Raw genomic sequence first — 16,949 nt, forward strand, 5'->3', positions numbered from 1 at the left:
TATATATATATGTGTGTGTGTGTGTGTGTGTGTATGTATGTATATGTATATATACATATATATAAATACATGCATATATATACATATACATACTGTATATACATATATATATACACATATATACAGTATATATATATATATATATACACAGTAAACCCCCGTATTCGCGTTCTCATGATTCGCGGATTCACGTATTCACAGGTTTCTCTGTGGAGCATATCTACCCATTATTAGCGGAAAATTTGCCCATTTGTGGTATTTTTCACTGAGAAATATTCACTAATTACTGTATTTTCATATTTTCCTGAATAAATGCACTTTTTTATCATAAAACTTAAAATACTTGGGTATAACCATTTTTAGAGGGTTTTTCTTGTGTTTAAACTATCAAAATAGGCAGTTCCAAGTGTTTTTACAGGGGTTTTAAGTATTCGAGGATTTCAGCTATTGTGGGGTGCTGTAACGCATCCCATAAATCTGGGGTTTTGCTGTATGTATGTATGTATGTATGTATGTATGTATATATATATATATATATATATATATATGATATTTTTATGATAAAATAGTTTTATATATACTTACCAAGTAATTACATAGCTATTGTTTCCCTAACCTACGGCAGCTTAGAAATACAAAATTCGCACTGTGGTGCTGTTATTGTTAGTGTGTAGGTGACAAGGTCCTGCCCACCATCTGGGACTCAAGGAAACAACCCAGTGGAGAGCTCAATTCGTTTTATGCTCTAATGTCCATGCAAGGGGAGGAGGACAAGGCTCCGATCATGTAATTACTTGTTAAGTGTATATAAAACTTTATTTTATCATAAAAATGTCACTTTTAAATAAGTAGCTTACAAAGTAACAACATAGCTGATTCCACATTATTAGGAGGTGGGAAAGATCATGGACACATTCTACTCCAAAGCATTAAGTGAGTAATGAATTTGAAATAGGAAGGTTGCTAACGCTGAATAAATGTTTGTTGTTTCCTTACCTGTTGAGAGAGCTGCTGCAGGTAGGTACTGCCTCTCGTCGGTGTGTCTCTCAACTTGTAGTGGACGTGGCAGTATAGCCAAGGGTCGCCACTGCATTAGTGGGAACTTTGCAGTGGAGGAAGTACACCGTATGCTGACAAAGTTTTAAAAGATGCCCTTGTCCTGGGCAAAGACCAGAATACAAAATGACAACACTATCACCTACACAGAATAAAACCAAACCTCAATCAATAAAACCAAAACCAAACCATTATCAAAAATAAAGTACGAACTGGTGGGTACTCCAGGTATAGCGTACCCCCCAGCCTTCCCATTGACTCAAAACCTTAAGTCAAGGCGGATTAAGGTCCAAAGTGCAATAATTTTCAAACATGGTTTCTATGTCCTTGAGATAGTGTAAGGCTAATGTGGACTTGCATCTCCAGAATGTCGACTGTAGTATCGAGGAAAGAGACAAGTTGTGTTTAAAAGGAAGGGACGGTGCGACTGCCCTAATTTCATGAGTCTTAACCTTAAGTAATGGAAAGGCTTCTTCCTGGATCTGAGAGTGGGCTTCTAATATTAACTCTCTCAGAAGGATATTTTTGGAGAGCGGGGGAACTGGGTTTCTTACAGAACACCAGAGGTTGCTTGAAGGTCTTCTAATCTTTTCCGTCCTCTGAAGATAGTACCTGAGGCACCTCACTGGACAAAGGAATCATCATAAGGTTCTTGATGATGAAGGATCTAGGCCAGGGTTTAGAAGGGTCCTCGTTCTTTAGGAAGAAACCAAGAGGAAGAGAGCAGACGGCGTCCTCTTGTGCAAGCCCTATTCTCGTCTATTGCCTGTAACTCACTAATACGTTTGGCAGTAGCAAGAGCCACTAAAAAGAGAGTTTTTCATGAGATTCCTGAGGGAAACAGAATGAAGAGGTTCGAATTGAGGACCTGAAAGCCACTTCAGTACAACGTCTAAGTTCCAAGTGACGTTGGAAGAACTTTCTTTCTTGGACATATCGGAGGAGTTGATCAAGTCAGTGATATCTTGATTAGAAGACAGGTCCACAGCTTCCTGATGGACTTCAGGAATATCAAAAAGTCAGCTATTTGGCTTATAGATGTCTCAAAAGAAGAGACATTATTGTGGCTGCACCACCTTCTGAAGACTGCCCATTTTGATTGGTAGAGCTTTGTAAAAGAAGCTTGTCTGCATTTCACAACTGTCTCTGCAGCCTGTCTCGAAAATCCTTTTGCTCTGACAAGGCGCTTGACAGTCTGAAGCCTGTCAGGGCCAGAGTGGATAACCCCTGGTGGAAACTGAGAAAGTGGGGTTGTCTGAGCACAGACCATTTTTGTGGAAGGAGTCTTGGGTAGTCTACCAGGAGTCGAATCAAGGCTGGAAACCATTCCTTGTTCGGCCAAAATGGGGCTACAAGGGTCATGGAGGTGTTCTGATGCGTCGACAACTTGTTGATTACTTCCCTGATCATTCCGAAAAGAGGGAAGGTGTACACATCCAAGTCTGTCCAGTCCAAAAGCATGGCGTCCATGATCCATGCATGAGGATCTGGGACTGGAGATCAAAAGAGGGGAAGACGGTGGTTTCTCGACATTGTGAAGAGATTCACTGAGGGTTTGCCCCACAGTTTCCAGAGATTGTTGCAGATTATCGGGTCTAAGGTCCATTCAATTGGAAGGACCTGTTTGAGGCAGCTTAATTCATCCACAATCACATTCACTCTCCCTTGAATGAACTGGGTGACAAGAGAGACTTGGTTCCCCTCAGCCCACAGGAGGAGATCCCTCGCCATCTTGTACAGAGAGAAGGAATGAGTGGCCCACCCCCGCGTCTGTGAATATAAGCAAGAGCCATGGTGTTGTCCGCGTGTCCTAAATTTAAGCTGAAAGTTATAGCTGAAACTGAGAAAACAATGTTCAAGCTGCTAATGACTACTGTATAAGTTATCGTGCATCAGCAACATGGGTGAAACTCAACCGTACGTAAAATTGGAGAGAAAAGTATTTCAATCAAAACTACTGGGCATGAAAGAACATACATTACTGCTGTTTTCACGCCGTTAAAAGATAAATCTCATATTATGATGAAATCAAGTGAAAATAGCAAATGGAATCTTGATTTGTTACACATAACAACATGCCCCCAAAGGCCAACTTTGTCTATTAGCGAAAAAAAGCCAAGTTAATTTCACAATGAGACGCATTTAAAGTTATATTTCAACCTCAACACACTTTGTATAATGAAAAATAACCCTGTCCCATATAAATAAAGTATCTAGAGATTCATTTACACTAACTAGAGGCAAGAAAACTGCTCTGAACAGAGTTAAATATGGCGAAATACACTTACTGCGTAATCGATTTCCAGACCAAAACATTGATCCTTATGATCGCAGTTTATAATATGAAAGCAATATGAAAATACATACAAATATAGATACAAATACATAGCTGTTAATCAGCTCAGTGGTCTAGTAAAATATTATTAACTTTATAACTTTTTTTATAAAAAGATCCATGGAAAAGATGCATATTTGTTACGTTGATGTTTGTATATAATATTAATATGTGAATATTACAGTATAATGCAGGCTAAGCTACCATATATGTATATGATATACCATAGTGCAGATTAAGCTAATTCTTGTTTGTTATTCAATTTCTATTTGTATTGAATTATCTGAAGTCAATCTGCATGAACCTCCAGAATTAGCTGATATTAATAATTACTATACCATATATGTATAGAGAGTACTTTATAGTGTAGGCTAGGCTACCATATATGAAAAGGTGGTACAGAATACCTTAGTGTAGTATCGATAGGCTATATTCAAGACATGTTTTTCCAACAAACGATGGGTTTTTTGGAACCTAACCCCATCCTTAGTAGGATAATAACTGTATAAGACACAAGTGGTAGTCAGGTGAGGATTTCTGGGTACGGGGGGAGATGGGTTACGGGGTGTGCAGATAACTTGAGGGCCCATATTTTTTGCTACTAACCACTCAGTTAACAAGAATAAGGCAAAATAAAATGGAAGTAAGAAAATGAAAAGTACTTACAACACCAGTCTGACTGTTAACTCCATGCATGTTGATCCGACTAAGAAAGCGAATATTAGGTGGTTCATCTGGATATTTTGCACCACACTCTACTTTTAAAGAATACATTCGATTCTCAAAATTTGTCTGAAAGGAAAGGAGCAAAATTAATACAAGTTCATTGATTAATGTCTATGCATGTAAACAGGTCTAATTTAGACCCAGTTTTTCTACAGAAAAAAAATTAATGACCTCTTCAAATTACAAGGGGAATGAGAATGGTACAGTGAGCAAACGAGCATGAAATTTTCTTGTATTAAACTGACTAAACTTTTATAAAATCTATCCTGGCACTTAAGCTTCAACTACATAACAGCATGCTTGAAATAGTGCCCTACCATGATCAAGTATCTTTATATTCTTAACTGAGAGGGTAAACATTTAATTTCCTAACACACAGTGGGATGGATAAAGATTCTCAAGCAGTGTGACAAGCAAGGAGTGCTGGTACTGTTATGCCATTTTTTTTCAATCCTTTGCTACTATATGATCAAAATACCAACATAAGAACTCAACTGCTCAAAAGGTATTTTGAAAACCTTGGAACTGCATCATTGAGATGTTTCAGTTCCTCTGTATATTAATACAATACATGGTGACAGCATGGCTTCTATATTTCTGCTACCACCAGGTGCACCCTTTTTTGGATATCATAAGATGGCATCATGATGGATGAGGAATAAATTTCATGTGACATCCACCTTCTCGCTTTACAGATTAATTTTACTTTCACCCAATGCAAAAAAAAAGGGACAAAATATGATGGGCATGTGTAGAGAAAACAGTTGCTTACTCTTTAAAACTTCAACCCACTACCTAGTCCTATGCCCAGGTGTACAAGTATTCAGGATTTCCAGGACTGCTTTAGCATTCGTTCATGTTGTATAAATGTATACTGAGTTTTATATATGTACCAGAGGGCTATACTTCTTACTTTCCTATTGCTTATATACCAAAAAATGACATTTTTTTATATAATTATTTGGAGACTTGCCTACTGTAAAAGTTAGCTTATATCTTTGCACCATTAAGTACGATCAGCATTCAAAATGAAAAACAAAATAATGTTTGGCTAACCAAGTATGACTGTCACTGTAATCACCAGTTGTCATTACAATGTTTTATGATCTTGTCAGAATTCTTCGTGACCAACCAGTAAGATGTGGGGGGCTGGGGGGTTTCCACTTCAAACAGTAGTTAAGCATCCAAATACAGGCAGTCCCTGCTTACCGGCAGCATTGGTTAACAGTGTTTTGGTTTTATAATGTTTGGCTAACGATGTCGTTAATCAGATTTTTTGGCACCGGTAAGCAGTTTACTGGTGTCAGTAAGCAGTTTAACAGCGTTGGTAAGTGGTTTGTCAGCACCACTAACTGGTTTATCAGCGCTTAAGGTGTCATAAAAGCCATTTATTACCATAATAATAATTACTGTGATATTCAAGTTGACAACAATTTTCGGTTATCAGCACTTGGCTGGGAACAGAAGCCCTGCCGTTAACCAGGGACTGCCTATAATTAATTTTATCACAAAAAATCTTCACTATTTGGAATGAATCTTACCTACTGTTAAGAGTTAGATGACTACTACACTGAATGAGGATGGTGAGTTGGTGCAGCCAGAGAAACAACTGTTCAGCCAAGCAAACTAAAATCTTTTTAATGAGGGGGAAAAAACTTCTCAACATTCCTGCTTGTGTGTGATCCTTAATGGTAAGTACTGTTGCCAGATGTTGAAACCAAAGCAGGGTGTGAGGCCCTTGTAGCGAGACTTGTCAGAAGGCCCTTACATGATATAAGGACTCCATCTCAATGAGTACTTGAGACTCTTGTGCCCGAGTCAAAAGCCCATAAACAACAGTCCAAAACCAGAGACAACAACTATTTAGGCATGTCCCTGTACACCAATGTGTACCTTCATGCTCCCAAAATTCAATAGCAGGATTTCCTAACAACCAACAACAAGAGAAAGCAACATTACTCTCCTATTTGGTTCAGGAGAAAGCGTACCAGTTGCAACAATAGGACTAAGGGCTTTACACATCTCATCGAAATTTGAACAATTCGCAAATAATGTGTGGCAAAAACAGAGTTACATCTCCATTAAGCAGCACTGAAAACCTTCTCTAGCAAAGGCTTTGAGGGAAATAACGATGTGCTTAAGTCACGGACGCCATGAGGCTTTAATTTAAAAAACTGTAAAAGCTCAGGAATCAACTTGTGTGTGCAATGACTGAATCATGCATTCTTGGACATAGGAATGCTTGGCTTCCTAACAGCACATTATAAGTTCTTAACTCCTCCTCTTAAGAGTTTAAGTCTGTCCAAGTAAACCCTCAGAGCTCTAACTGCGCATAAAAAAGCCACTTCTTCACTGCCTACCATTGCAGTTAAATTAGGCAGTCACAAATCTGGGAAGAAATTTCACTTCCATGTCTTTTCTCTAAGCAATGAAAGGAAATAGGAGGTCTCCATTAAAACAGCCCACATACAAGAAAGGGCTTGAAGCTTACTAATATGTTGTACCTTTGCAAGAGCTAAAAGAAAGTGTCTCCAAAATTCTTTAAGAGATGCCTTATCCAAAGGCTCAAACTGAAGTAACGTTAAATCCTTATGGAATACATCCACATTTCATCATAAATCCTGGGGGGAAGATTTGAAATTTTCAGCTCAAAAGATTAAAAACTTCTTGCAAATTTAAATCATGAGTGATATTCCAATCAGCATTATGCAGAACTGAAGACAACACAGACACATTCTTTGATTGCAGGGACAAAAAACTGCTTTATGCACCTGAGAAATTGGTGCCGTACAAGCGATAAAAAAAATTGTCTATAAACCCATCTAAAAATTTTTTTTAGTAATAAAACTTCAGAATATGTTTATTTAGACAAAAAACAGCCCAAACCATCAGTAACTTAATTTTGATAATTCCTTGAAATTCAAAGATTGGCACAGACCTTAAGTGGCAGTCTGAGAGTGAAGATGATAAGAGGGGTAGAAGTGTATGCTGTTGAGGCTGTGGAAATTCCAAGGAAAGATGGCAAGATAATTACAGTAGTGTGAAGGTGGGATAGCAACCGTACATGGGAATTAATGCAAATGACAAGCACGTGTTTGTGTTGCATGGGGATCAAGCTGATTACAAAGTAAGACTAATCTTGCATGTATATGATGCAATATTGGATATAAAGAATCCTGAGGTTTATTGTTAGGTGAAAACAGATGCGAAAAAGAAAAGGTGGAGACGTATACATGCTGGTGATCGGTTAAGACAGATGTGTACAGTGTGAAAATGAATGATAAAAAGTATGATCAGCTATAGTATAACGGTGGTGAAAATGGAAGAAAATAAGTGGACGTATGAGGGGTTGGTGGAAACAGTAGGCGTAGGTGAAGGTCTGAGTGATCAAGACACGACAAAAGTGTACACCATTTTGTGGATGAGGAGACGTGTGATAAGTAGGGGTGAAAATAACTGGTGGGGCTAAACTGCCTGAGTTTAGAGTGATTTTGAAGAGTGATACCCCTATTTATCAAATGCCTCATCATTTTCCTACACCAGTTATGAAGGACATAGAGGAGTAGTGTGAGGACTTGGAGCGAGCTGGTGTTATTGAGCCAAGTGAGAGTGAGTGTAACAGCCCAATTGTTCTGTGAGGATGCCTGATGTCAGTTTGAGAATGTGTATTGATTATATAAAGGTCAATGAAGTGACTGTGAAAGATCATTTTTGCCTTGGTAAGTGTACAGTAGCAGTTCTGGGAGTGTTTATGCATAGCTGTAAGCCATACTGTATATTTTTAAGGGTAATGTTGTAAGACAGCTTTGAAATGATATTAAAGTGTTTTAGGATGAGATTTTTTCATAGAGCATATCTAAATATTTGCTAATTATTTTCATTTTATGTTCGTGAATAAATACGCTTTTTATAAAAATTTATTTACTAATTTTCAAATATTAATGTAAACACATCAAAATGTCAATAAAATGTATTTTTTCTCCTTAAAGAACAGTTGCCAAATGAAGAGCAAATTCTGATAATGGTCATGGGAAAGAAAATGCTGCTTGGGAAGCTGAAATACTTAGGTGCAATGCTACTTGACAAGTTATTGGCTGGCGTTTGCAAAGAAGCCAATCCAGGAGTGGCATTCATTTTCCCTGGCACTGATTGGCTGTAACCCCCAAATACGATGAGAAATCAATAGGAAAGACGAATTCCAAAATCAGGGCTGCTGCTTAAAGCTGGTGTACAGTCATTTACTGGCAGAAGCAAACTGAATACTTTTGCTAGTTGTTCCTCTCTTACCCCAAAAGTGGGCAAGGTTAGTCACCTAGCCAAACAAAATAGCACGACCCGCGAATTTCAAAATTCTTAGCTGCCGGTTAATAGAAACTACAGTATAGCAATGTAATTACTTGGTAAGTTGCTTATATATTGCATGTGTACATGCTGTTACAATACACTACACACCTACTCGGATTTCTTTTTCCAAAAAACTTTTATATAAGAAGTTGCATACTAATTTCTAAAAATAAAATACTGAATTGCATATGACATTTTTATAATTTTTATGGATATGTCATGTATGTTACTTATTTTGTTAGCATGTGCACATAAACTCATCTACAACATGATGATTTCTTCCTGAATTACATATAGACTGTTGGACAGCTTTAATTCTCTTGTGTCAGCCATGTTACTGGGTCTTCACTGCCTATCTGATTTTGCCACTTATCAAGATGCCTAACCCCTAAACTATTCACAGGTTATAGCTGCAGACAGTAACCTTTCCAACTGATTTCCAGTTTTAATGAATAAGCAGCCATCTCACCTTGAGAGCAATCTATGATGTAGGAAATGGAATACTGTACTGTAGTGTATTTTAAATTTACACACCAACCACTGGCACTATTTTCTGTTCTCCAGTTGCATGTTTATACCACAGGAATATGTAAGCATCAAAACAAGTGAAATGTATAGTACAACTTACCCTAGGGGGTCCAATAATCATGCCTGTCCAGTTTGTAAGGGTCATGTCTGAATCATCCTCTAGACCCCAAGATATGGTTCCATCACCTACACCTTTTTGACCAGCTTCTAATTCTTCTAGAAGACGAAAGTTACGCGGGACCACTGTTGGAAATAAAACTCAAAATATAGAATACCACCAACAACTGCTAAACCACACAAGTTTACTATAAACACAATGAAATAAAATTATTCAAAAATATGATGCTGGTTACTGAACTCTTACTTTTGGCGAAGGTAAAATGAACTACTACCATGCTCATTTTACCCACACAAGAATTTGGAAGAGAAACATATTAAAAGAGCCAAGATGAGGTAATTCATCTAAGAGAAATTACCTTTAACCTAATGTAGGAACAATGAAGTCTGATAAACTGGCTTCAGTTGCTCATTTCATGGCATTTTCAATAACTTCCACAAATATTTACTATATACTTTCTAAGTGAAGCAACATTTAAGATATTGTATAGAGATAAATGTATTAAAAACATTTTTCACCCTTTCTAATCCTTCTAATTCCTCCTCAAGTTCAGGTAAAGTCAATGAATTTGAAAACCATTAGTTTCTCTTGCTGTCTTCAAAGATGTTTATAGCTCCAAAAGCACCAAAACCATTATTTTTCACGAAAAAAAAAAAAAAAAAAAAAAAAAAAAAAAAAAAAATGGAAGAAAAACTTTATCGGTGTGATTTTTGTTCAGATTCACAAAATTGTACCTGTTTATTGTCTCTACTGATTTATTGTTTTAAGGAAGACATTTATGAATGTCATGGTCAATTATAATTTTAAATATTTTAAAATTAGAGTAACTAAAAGCAATTTTCTTTGTGTGATTTTCACTCACCGTACCAGGTACAGATTTCAAACTTTTTACATCATGGCTGAATAGATACTTATTCTTAAAATGATCAGTAATGTTACTAATATTTCAATCGTGATTAAATTTTCTATTCATTTACATAAACGTCATTCTTCTATCAAAATGTTTTGTTCTTCTTCAGCCTCGTACAGGCAGTCCCCGGCTATCGGCGGGTTTCCGTTCAGAGGGTGTGATGATAACCGAAAATCGGCAATTTTTGGCACTTTTTTCAGTGATTTTTGGGGCTTACCGGCGTCGAAAAGCGCCGATTTTCGGTTATCGACGCCTCTGTTAGGTATGTATCCACGCCAATACCCAAAAATCAGCGATTTTCGGCAGCGAAAATTGCCGATTTTCGTCGCTAAAAAGCCCAGTAAAACCGGATCGCTGTTAACTGGGGACTGCCTGTATTCTGTTAAGTAAATGACAACTAACTAAATCCATGCAAAATTGACATTTTTATAATAAAGTAAGATTTTATATATACTTACCAAGTAACTACACAGCTATTACGTTTCACTTATCGGCAGCTTAAATTTGAAAATTCGCGGTAGCGTTCCAATATTTTGGTGTAAGTAACTCGCCCCGCCCACTTTTGGGGAAGGATAGGTACAACACTACCAATGAGCCCAATCCGTTTATGTCCTAAGCACATGAGAGGGGAGGAGGGAGGGCTATGATCATGTAGTTATTTGGGAAGTATATATAAAACCTTATTTTATTATATAAAAATGTCATTTCTATACAAGTAACTTACCAATTAACTACATAGCTGAATCCCACATTGACAGGAGGTGGATGTATGGGCATGTACTACTCAAAAAACACTCATGAATGGAGATGAATTTTAAAATAGTAAGCAGTTAACACTGAGAATGTTAGTTGTAAGTTCCTACCCGGTGAGAGAGCTCCAGCAGGAAAATACTGCCTCTGATGCGCCTCATCTCGACCGTAGTGGCGTGGCAGTGAAGCCAGAGGCGCCTCTACATAGTGGGGCTTTGCAGCCGAGGAGTACTGCGATGGCTGCCTAAGCATACAAAACATAAAAGCCCTTGCCCTGGGAGCCATACCAACTAAGACCATAAAACACAAGTTACACATACAGTACACCATAAAACACATCAGATACCATAACCCATTTATAACACGACACAACGAATGATGGGTGCTCCAGGTACTCAGTACCTCCCAACTTCCAAAAACTCGACAACCTAATTCAAGGAGAGTAGATAGCGGAGTGTAAGGGTACCCCCTACCCTTCCTCCCCTAATGCCATGCCAGCCACGGATAATGGGCCAAGGGTACTGCAGTTCTCGTAAACAGTTTCGATGTCTCGTAGATAAAAATTTGCAAACGCTGATTTGCACCTCCAGAAAGTGGACTGTACCCTCGGCAAGAAAAGTGAAGATACAGTTTTCTTTAGATTTCGTTCATCAAATTTTAATTTTTTTCTTACAGAAAACACATAATCTCGGTAAGTTTACTCTAGAATATGAAAATACAATGCAAATTATATCATATATGTTAAATCTGCAAAACAAAAACTTTCAGATACTTAAAAACACCATGCATGTCCAAAATAATCAGAATTTCTCTGATGACTTCGTTCATAGAGATCTAAAAGATAGTGTGAGGATATCTCGGTGTAGTACTGTTTATCAGAACGGCAATATTTACGCGTTTTCCATTATGAACAGGCTTATTATTGCATCATCCTACGAGGTAATGATAATTTCTTTAATTTTTACAGATTCATATTTGTATTTCACGGTGTTAAAGGTCAGCTGGAATTAATGGCAGTGAATGTTGTGACAGCTAGGAAGGTTGACCCAATCTATTTAAATCCATAAGAGCGTTCTCTATGATGCGGAGTTTGTTTGATAACTTTGGCGGGAAAACACAAGTAACTGGATATTTCTTAACGTTGTCATAGTCTCTCTCTCTCTCCATTGCTAAAACATACTGTACAAATATAGTATCGCTCAATCTCTAAGAGAAAAAAATAATGAAATGAGTAGCTCTACATATAGGCCTAGGCTTACACAACAGCAACACTCTCTCTCTCTCTCCATAACATTGCATTCGTTCATTTATTGTTCCCCAAGTTTTTCGTTGGACATAGCTCAAATTTAACTCTTGATTTCATTATGGAAGATTGCGTTTCCGATTATGCAAGCATTCCGTTCATTGTGGTGTCATAAATTCATATGTGCAAGGTTACTTCGTAGGTTATGTGGAAAAATGACATTTTTATGATAAAATGATGTTTCATTATACTTACCAAAACACTGTAAAAGCTTTTATCTCTTTAAAATCGACACGTCCGAGATATAGGCTAAATTTTCAAACTTTGTTTGGAACGCTGATATAATTGGCGGGAGATCCAACCCCACTGGATGCCGGTGGGGGTGGTGTGGCAGGAGACATACCCATAGACCCAGGTCAGTTTCATTCTCGGTATACACAATTAGTGAAAACCTGAGATAACGTCTCCCCCTGCGGGGAGGAAAGCTGATTCCACATTTAAGGTGGAAGGGCAGGGGATGAGGTACCAGTTATTGAAAGGTTACATATAAAAAAAAGGAACAAACTCTAACCATGGGTATCTTAAGGATCCCTACCAACAAAAGGGCAGGAGTCACCTTACCTGGTAGATGGGCTTTTGCAGGGAGGTACTGCTGCTGGTTGAAGCTCCATTACCTGCAGAGGCATTGGGTGTAAGCACTGCTAGCTACTCAGCTCCATAACAACCCAAGTAGTCAGGAAGTACACCGCTGACTAAGACAAGGGGTGACTTTCCTTTGCTCTTGCCCTGAGCAATTGGAAAGCAACCAGACTGAAAAACGGGCCTCACCGCCTAACCTAAAAATAGTTAAATACATCCCCCTTCCCTATACCCTCAGCAGCTCAACTAGAATGGAGTGTACTCCAAGTGAACTGAGCACCCCCAGCTTCCCATTAACTCAGCAACCATAAAACCACAGGGGGAAGGAAAGATAAAGAACCTACCCCCCTAGTGTGTTCCCCCTAAAACCAAGCCAGCTATCGATACGGGACCTAACGCAAACAGGTCCTGATACGCAACTTCGACCTCCCCAAGGTAGTGAGACGCAAACACCGACTTCGACCTCCAGAAGGTGCTCTGTGTGATCTGCGAAAGTGGCTTATTATGACGGAAAGCCACTGAAGTTGCTATTGATTACAGTGTTTTGGTAAGTCATTATAATGAGAATGTTTTTTTTGCTCAGAACTGTCGTTGCAAATTACAACTTGAATGAATACTGTAAAGCTTACTACTACATTTAAGTGTCAGTGATTTCAGAACCGTAGAATATGATTGAAAGTTATAGGAGGTCAAGCAAAAAACAAACACAGTAAGATTGAAGCTCCTCCCCTTTCTAAAGTTGCCAGATGTCTCATTATTTAGCAATACAGTATATGTCCGAACATTTAAAAAAACTGTATCCTCACTTTTCTTGCCAAGTGTACAATAAAAGATAGGGATAAATTCCTCTTCAAGGAAATCGAAGTTGCTACTGACCTAATTTCATGGGCTTTAACCTTGTTGTCTTCTTGAATCTTAATGTGCGACTCAAAAATCACGTCTCTCAAGAAAAACGCCAGTATGTTCTTGGACAAAGGACGGGTTGGATCCTTAACTGAACACCAGAGGTTAGGGGACGCGCCTCTGACATTCTTAGTTCTTTCTAAATAATACGAAACTGCTCTTACTGGACAAAGAGCTCTCCCTTGGTCTGTACGACCTAGAATGTCCGTTAAGCCTCTGATTGTGAATGAAAGGGGCCAGGGAAAGGACAGCGTTTCATTCTTCGCTAGGAGCCCCGGAGTAAAGCAACAGACTGCGTCTCCCCGTGTGAATCCTACCTTCTTGCTCAGGGCCTGTAACTCACTAATCCTCTTGGCAGTAGCTAGAGTGACTAGAAATAGTGTTTTTCTTGTAAGATCCCTAAGAGATGTGGATCGACGCTCAAAAGGCGGACTTGAGAGCCATCTTAAAACAACATCTAGATTCCAGGATATGGAATCTGACTTCTCTTGCTTCACAGTATCTAGTGACTTGACATGTACCTATTCTTTCCCAAAAGCGGGCGGGGCAGTATACCTACACCCAAAACAAAAGAGCGCTACCACGAATTTTGAATTCTGAGCTGCCGCGTAAAGTAGAAACTATAGCTATATAATTATTTGCTAAGTTACTTACATAAAACTTAAGACAACTACCACCTTTAGATGAGAAGGTGTGCTCCTGTACACCAATGTATACCTTCATGCTCCCAAAATTTGAAACCAGGATTTCCAAACAATTAACGATAAGAGAGAAAGCAAGGTTACTCTCATATCTGTTTCATGGGAAAGCGTCCCCTCTGCAATTATACAACTAAGGACTTTACATGTCTCATGAGAAATTTGAAAGTTTCACAAATAATAAGTAAAAATAGTTACATCTCCTTTGAGCTGCGCTGACAACCTTTTCTGGTGAAAGGTTCTAAAGGAAATAAAAAGACATGTCTATAGCACAGATGTCATGAGGCTTTACTTTTAAACAACTAAAAGCTCAAGAATCAACTCTTGGACATAGAAGTGTTTGGCCCCCTAACACCACAGTGTAAATTCCTAGCTCCTCCTCTTAAAGGTTCAAGTCTGTCCAGGCAAACCCCTCGAGTCCTAACTGGAAATAATAAAGCCACTTCTTCATTGCCTACTAAAGCAGTTAAGTTAGGTGCTGTCACAAATCTGGGAAGGGCTTTCACTACTATATCTTTTTTGCTCTAAGCAATGAAAGAACATGAGGTTTCCATTAAAACAGAGCCCACAGACAAGAAAAAACTTGGAAGCTCAATAATACACTTTCCCCTAGCAAAAGCTAAAAGAAGTGTCTTCAAAGTTCATAACAGATGCCTTAACCATATGCTCAAACTGATGTCATTAAATCCTTGAAATTTCCAGCTCAAAAAGAAAACCTTCAGGTCTAAATGGTGAGTGATATTTCAGTTAGCATGATGCAGAGCTGAAGACAATGTAAAACTAAATCCTTTGTTTGCAGGGGCAGAAAAGTGTTTTGTGTACCTGAGATACTAGAACAGCTTAGTCAGGATATCTACAGTAGTATGAGTGCTGGATAACTCTGGACAAGCATCAAGACCTATAAACTGACCACTGTTAATGATATGGTTGAAAAATGGAGGGTCTTCTACCTGGCTATCCTGGCCACTCTAGAAAAGCCTCTAGCTTGTAACAGATGGTTGAAAACTCTACAGTATGATGAAACATGTGGAGGTTTGACGAGATCTTTTCAAATGAGACCGACTGAAACAATCTTTCCTGAGAAGCAGAAGGCAAGAAAGTTGGAGAAACCATTCCCTTTGGGGCCACCAAGGAGCTACCAAAGTCATCCTTGTGTTCTGCGACGCTCACAACTTTTGAGTATTTTCCTCAAAATAGCAAACGGAGGAAAAGAATAAAAATAGCGAATTTTAAAGTACAGGCAGTCCCTGGTTAATGGCGATACGATTTTATGGGGCTTGTCTAGCAACGAAAATCGGCAATTTTCAGCGCAGAAAATCGCTGATTTCAGCTTATCGCCGCCGATAATTGGGTATTGGTGCCAATACATACCTAACTCACTGAAAAAGTGCCAGAAATCGCTGATGTTCAGTTTCAGTTATCATCACACGCCGCCAGAACGGAAACCCTGCTGATAACCGAGGACTGCCTGTAATTTGTATTTTTTCTAACCTACATACCTGAAGGTCTTTACACAGAACAGCCATTTAGCTTTAAAAAAATTTCATTAACTACTGATGGTAGGGGGAAAGCCCCACCTACTCATCGGTCTGCACTCCACTTTGCCTTTCGGCCCAGGTACCAGAATGAGAGGTAGTTGAGGTGGGCTGTAAATTTAGGGGTAGTTGAGGTGGGCCGTAAATTTAGGGGTAGTTGAGGTGGGCTGTAAATTTAAAGACCTTTGGTTTTGTAGATTAAGAAAAATATAAGTACTTAATTCAAGATTTATTTTTTTTTAAAGATACACTTACTTCTACATTATAATCTTTTACTTCTACTCCAGCAGTAGTTCTACAGATTGAAACAAAAACGGGAACACTCAGTTTTCTACGAATATCCGTCTCATATCCATCTACTTCGCCAACCCCACCACCGGGGGACCGATAGGTAAAAAAACTCGTAGCCAGTCAGTCTACTTCTGTCCACTTTGAATGTGGAGAGGTAGGCAGGGCATATTATATAATGGAGAAGTATTTAAAGAATACTTCTTAAATTAAGGATTTATATTTTTAGAATGAACCTTACATCTCCATTATATAGATGATTTCCAAATCTGAAAAGGCGATGGGCAAAGTGGAAATTAGCTAACCCTTTATAGGTTACTTAATAAAATATTTTGTACTAAATGTGTTTATTTACCCAGTGAATTCAATCCATCGATTATTACTGCTGCCTTAGGAGGATTGTCACTTAGGTATGAGATCCTCATCATGAAGATACCCGAGGTCTCTTTGGAAGGTGCCTCCCTTCAGCAGAAGGAGAGGTAGGGTTACTCTGCCAAAACCCTGCAGAGCCAATGATGGTAACAAACAAGTACGAATGTACAAAAAGGTATACTCTAATACTCAACAGTGAGTACCTCCAAGCTTTCCAAAATCCACAACCAGGGCAAAAAAAGGCTACCGATCAATTCAGGACATATCTCCTGCAAAATCCAGAGGCGTTAACGCTCTGCAATAATCGCATTTAATCTCTGCACCATGAAGATTGACCATAGCAAATACGATTACCATGCCACTTAGTGACTTCAATATCTTATCCAAGGCTAAGTTCTTTCCAAATATCACAATATTTAAAAGTAAGTTGTATTTCTCCTAACTATACAAACCTGAGGTCCTTTACATTAGGAATTACTTATGGCGAAGCTGGACACGGCTGTT

At 38.5% G+C, this 16,949-nt stretch overlaps 1 protein-coding gene across 1 annotated transcript in view; it reads right to left on the reverse strand.

The window, feature by feature from the left end:
* Nucleotides 1–16,949, reverse strand: part of Uev1A (Ubiquitin-conjugating enzyme variant 1A) — a 29,649-nt gene that overhangs the window by 7,769 nt on the left and 4,931 nt on the right. The window contains exons 2-3 of the mRNA XM_067102428.1: nucleotides 9,090–9,232; nucleotides 4,058–4,183 (exon numbers count right to left, since the gene is read on the reverse strand). Of these exons, the coding sequence (XP_066958529.1) occupies nucleotides 4,058–4,183; nucleotides 9,090–9,232 (269 nt within the window). The remainder of the gene's footprint in view (nucleotides 1–4,057; nucleotides 4,184–9,089; nucleotides 9,233–16,949) is intronic.

The sequence above is a fragment of the Macrobrachium rosenbergii genome, chromosome 59 (assembly GCF_040412425.1).
Source record: "Macrobrachium rosenbergii isolate ZJJX-2024 chromosome 59, ASM4041242v1, whole genome shotgun sequence".
Classification (NCBI taxonomy): domain Eukaryota; kingdom Metazoa; phylum Arthropoda; class Malacostraca; order Decapoda; family Palaemonidae; genus Macrobrachium; species Macrobrachium rosenbergii.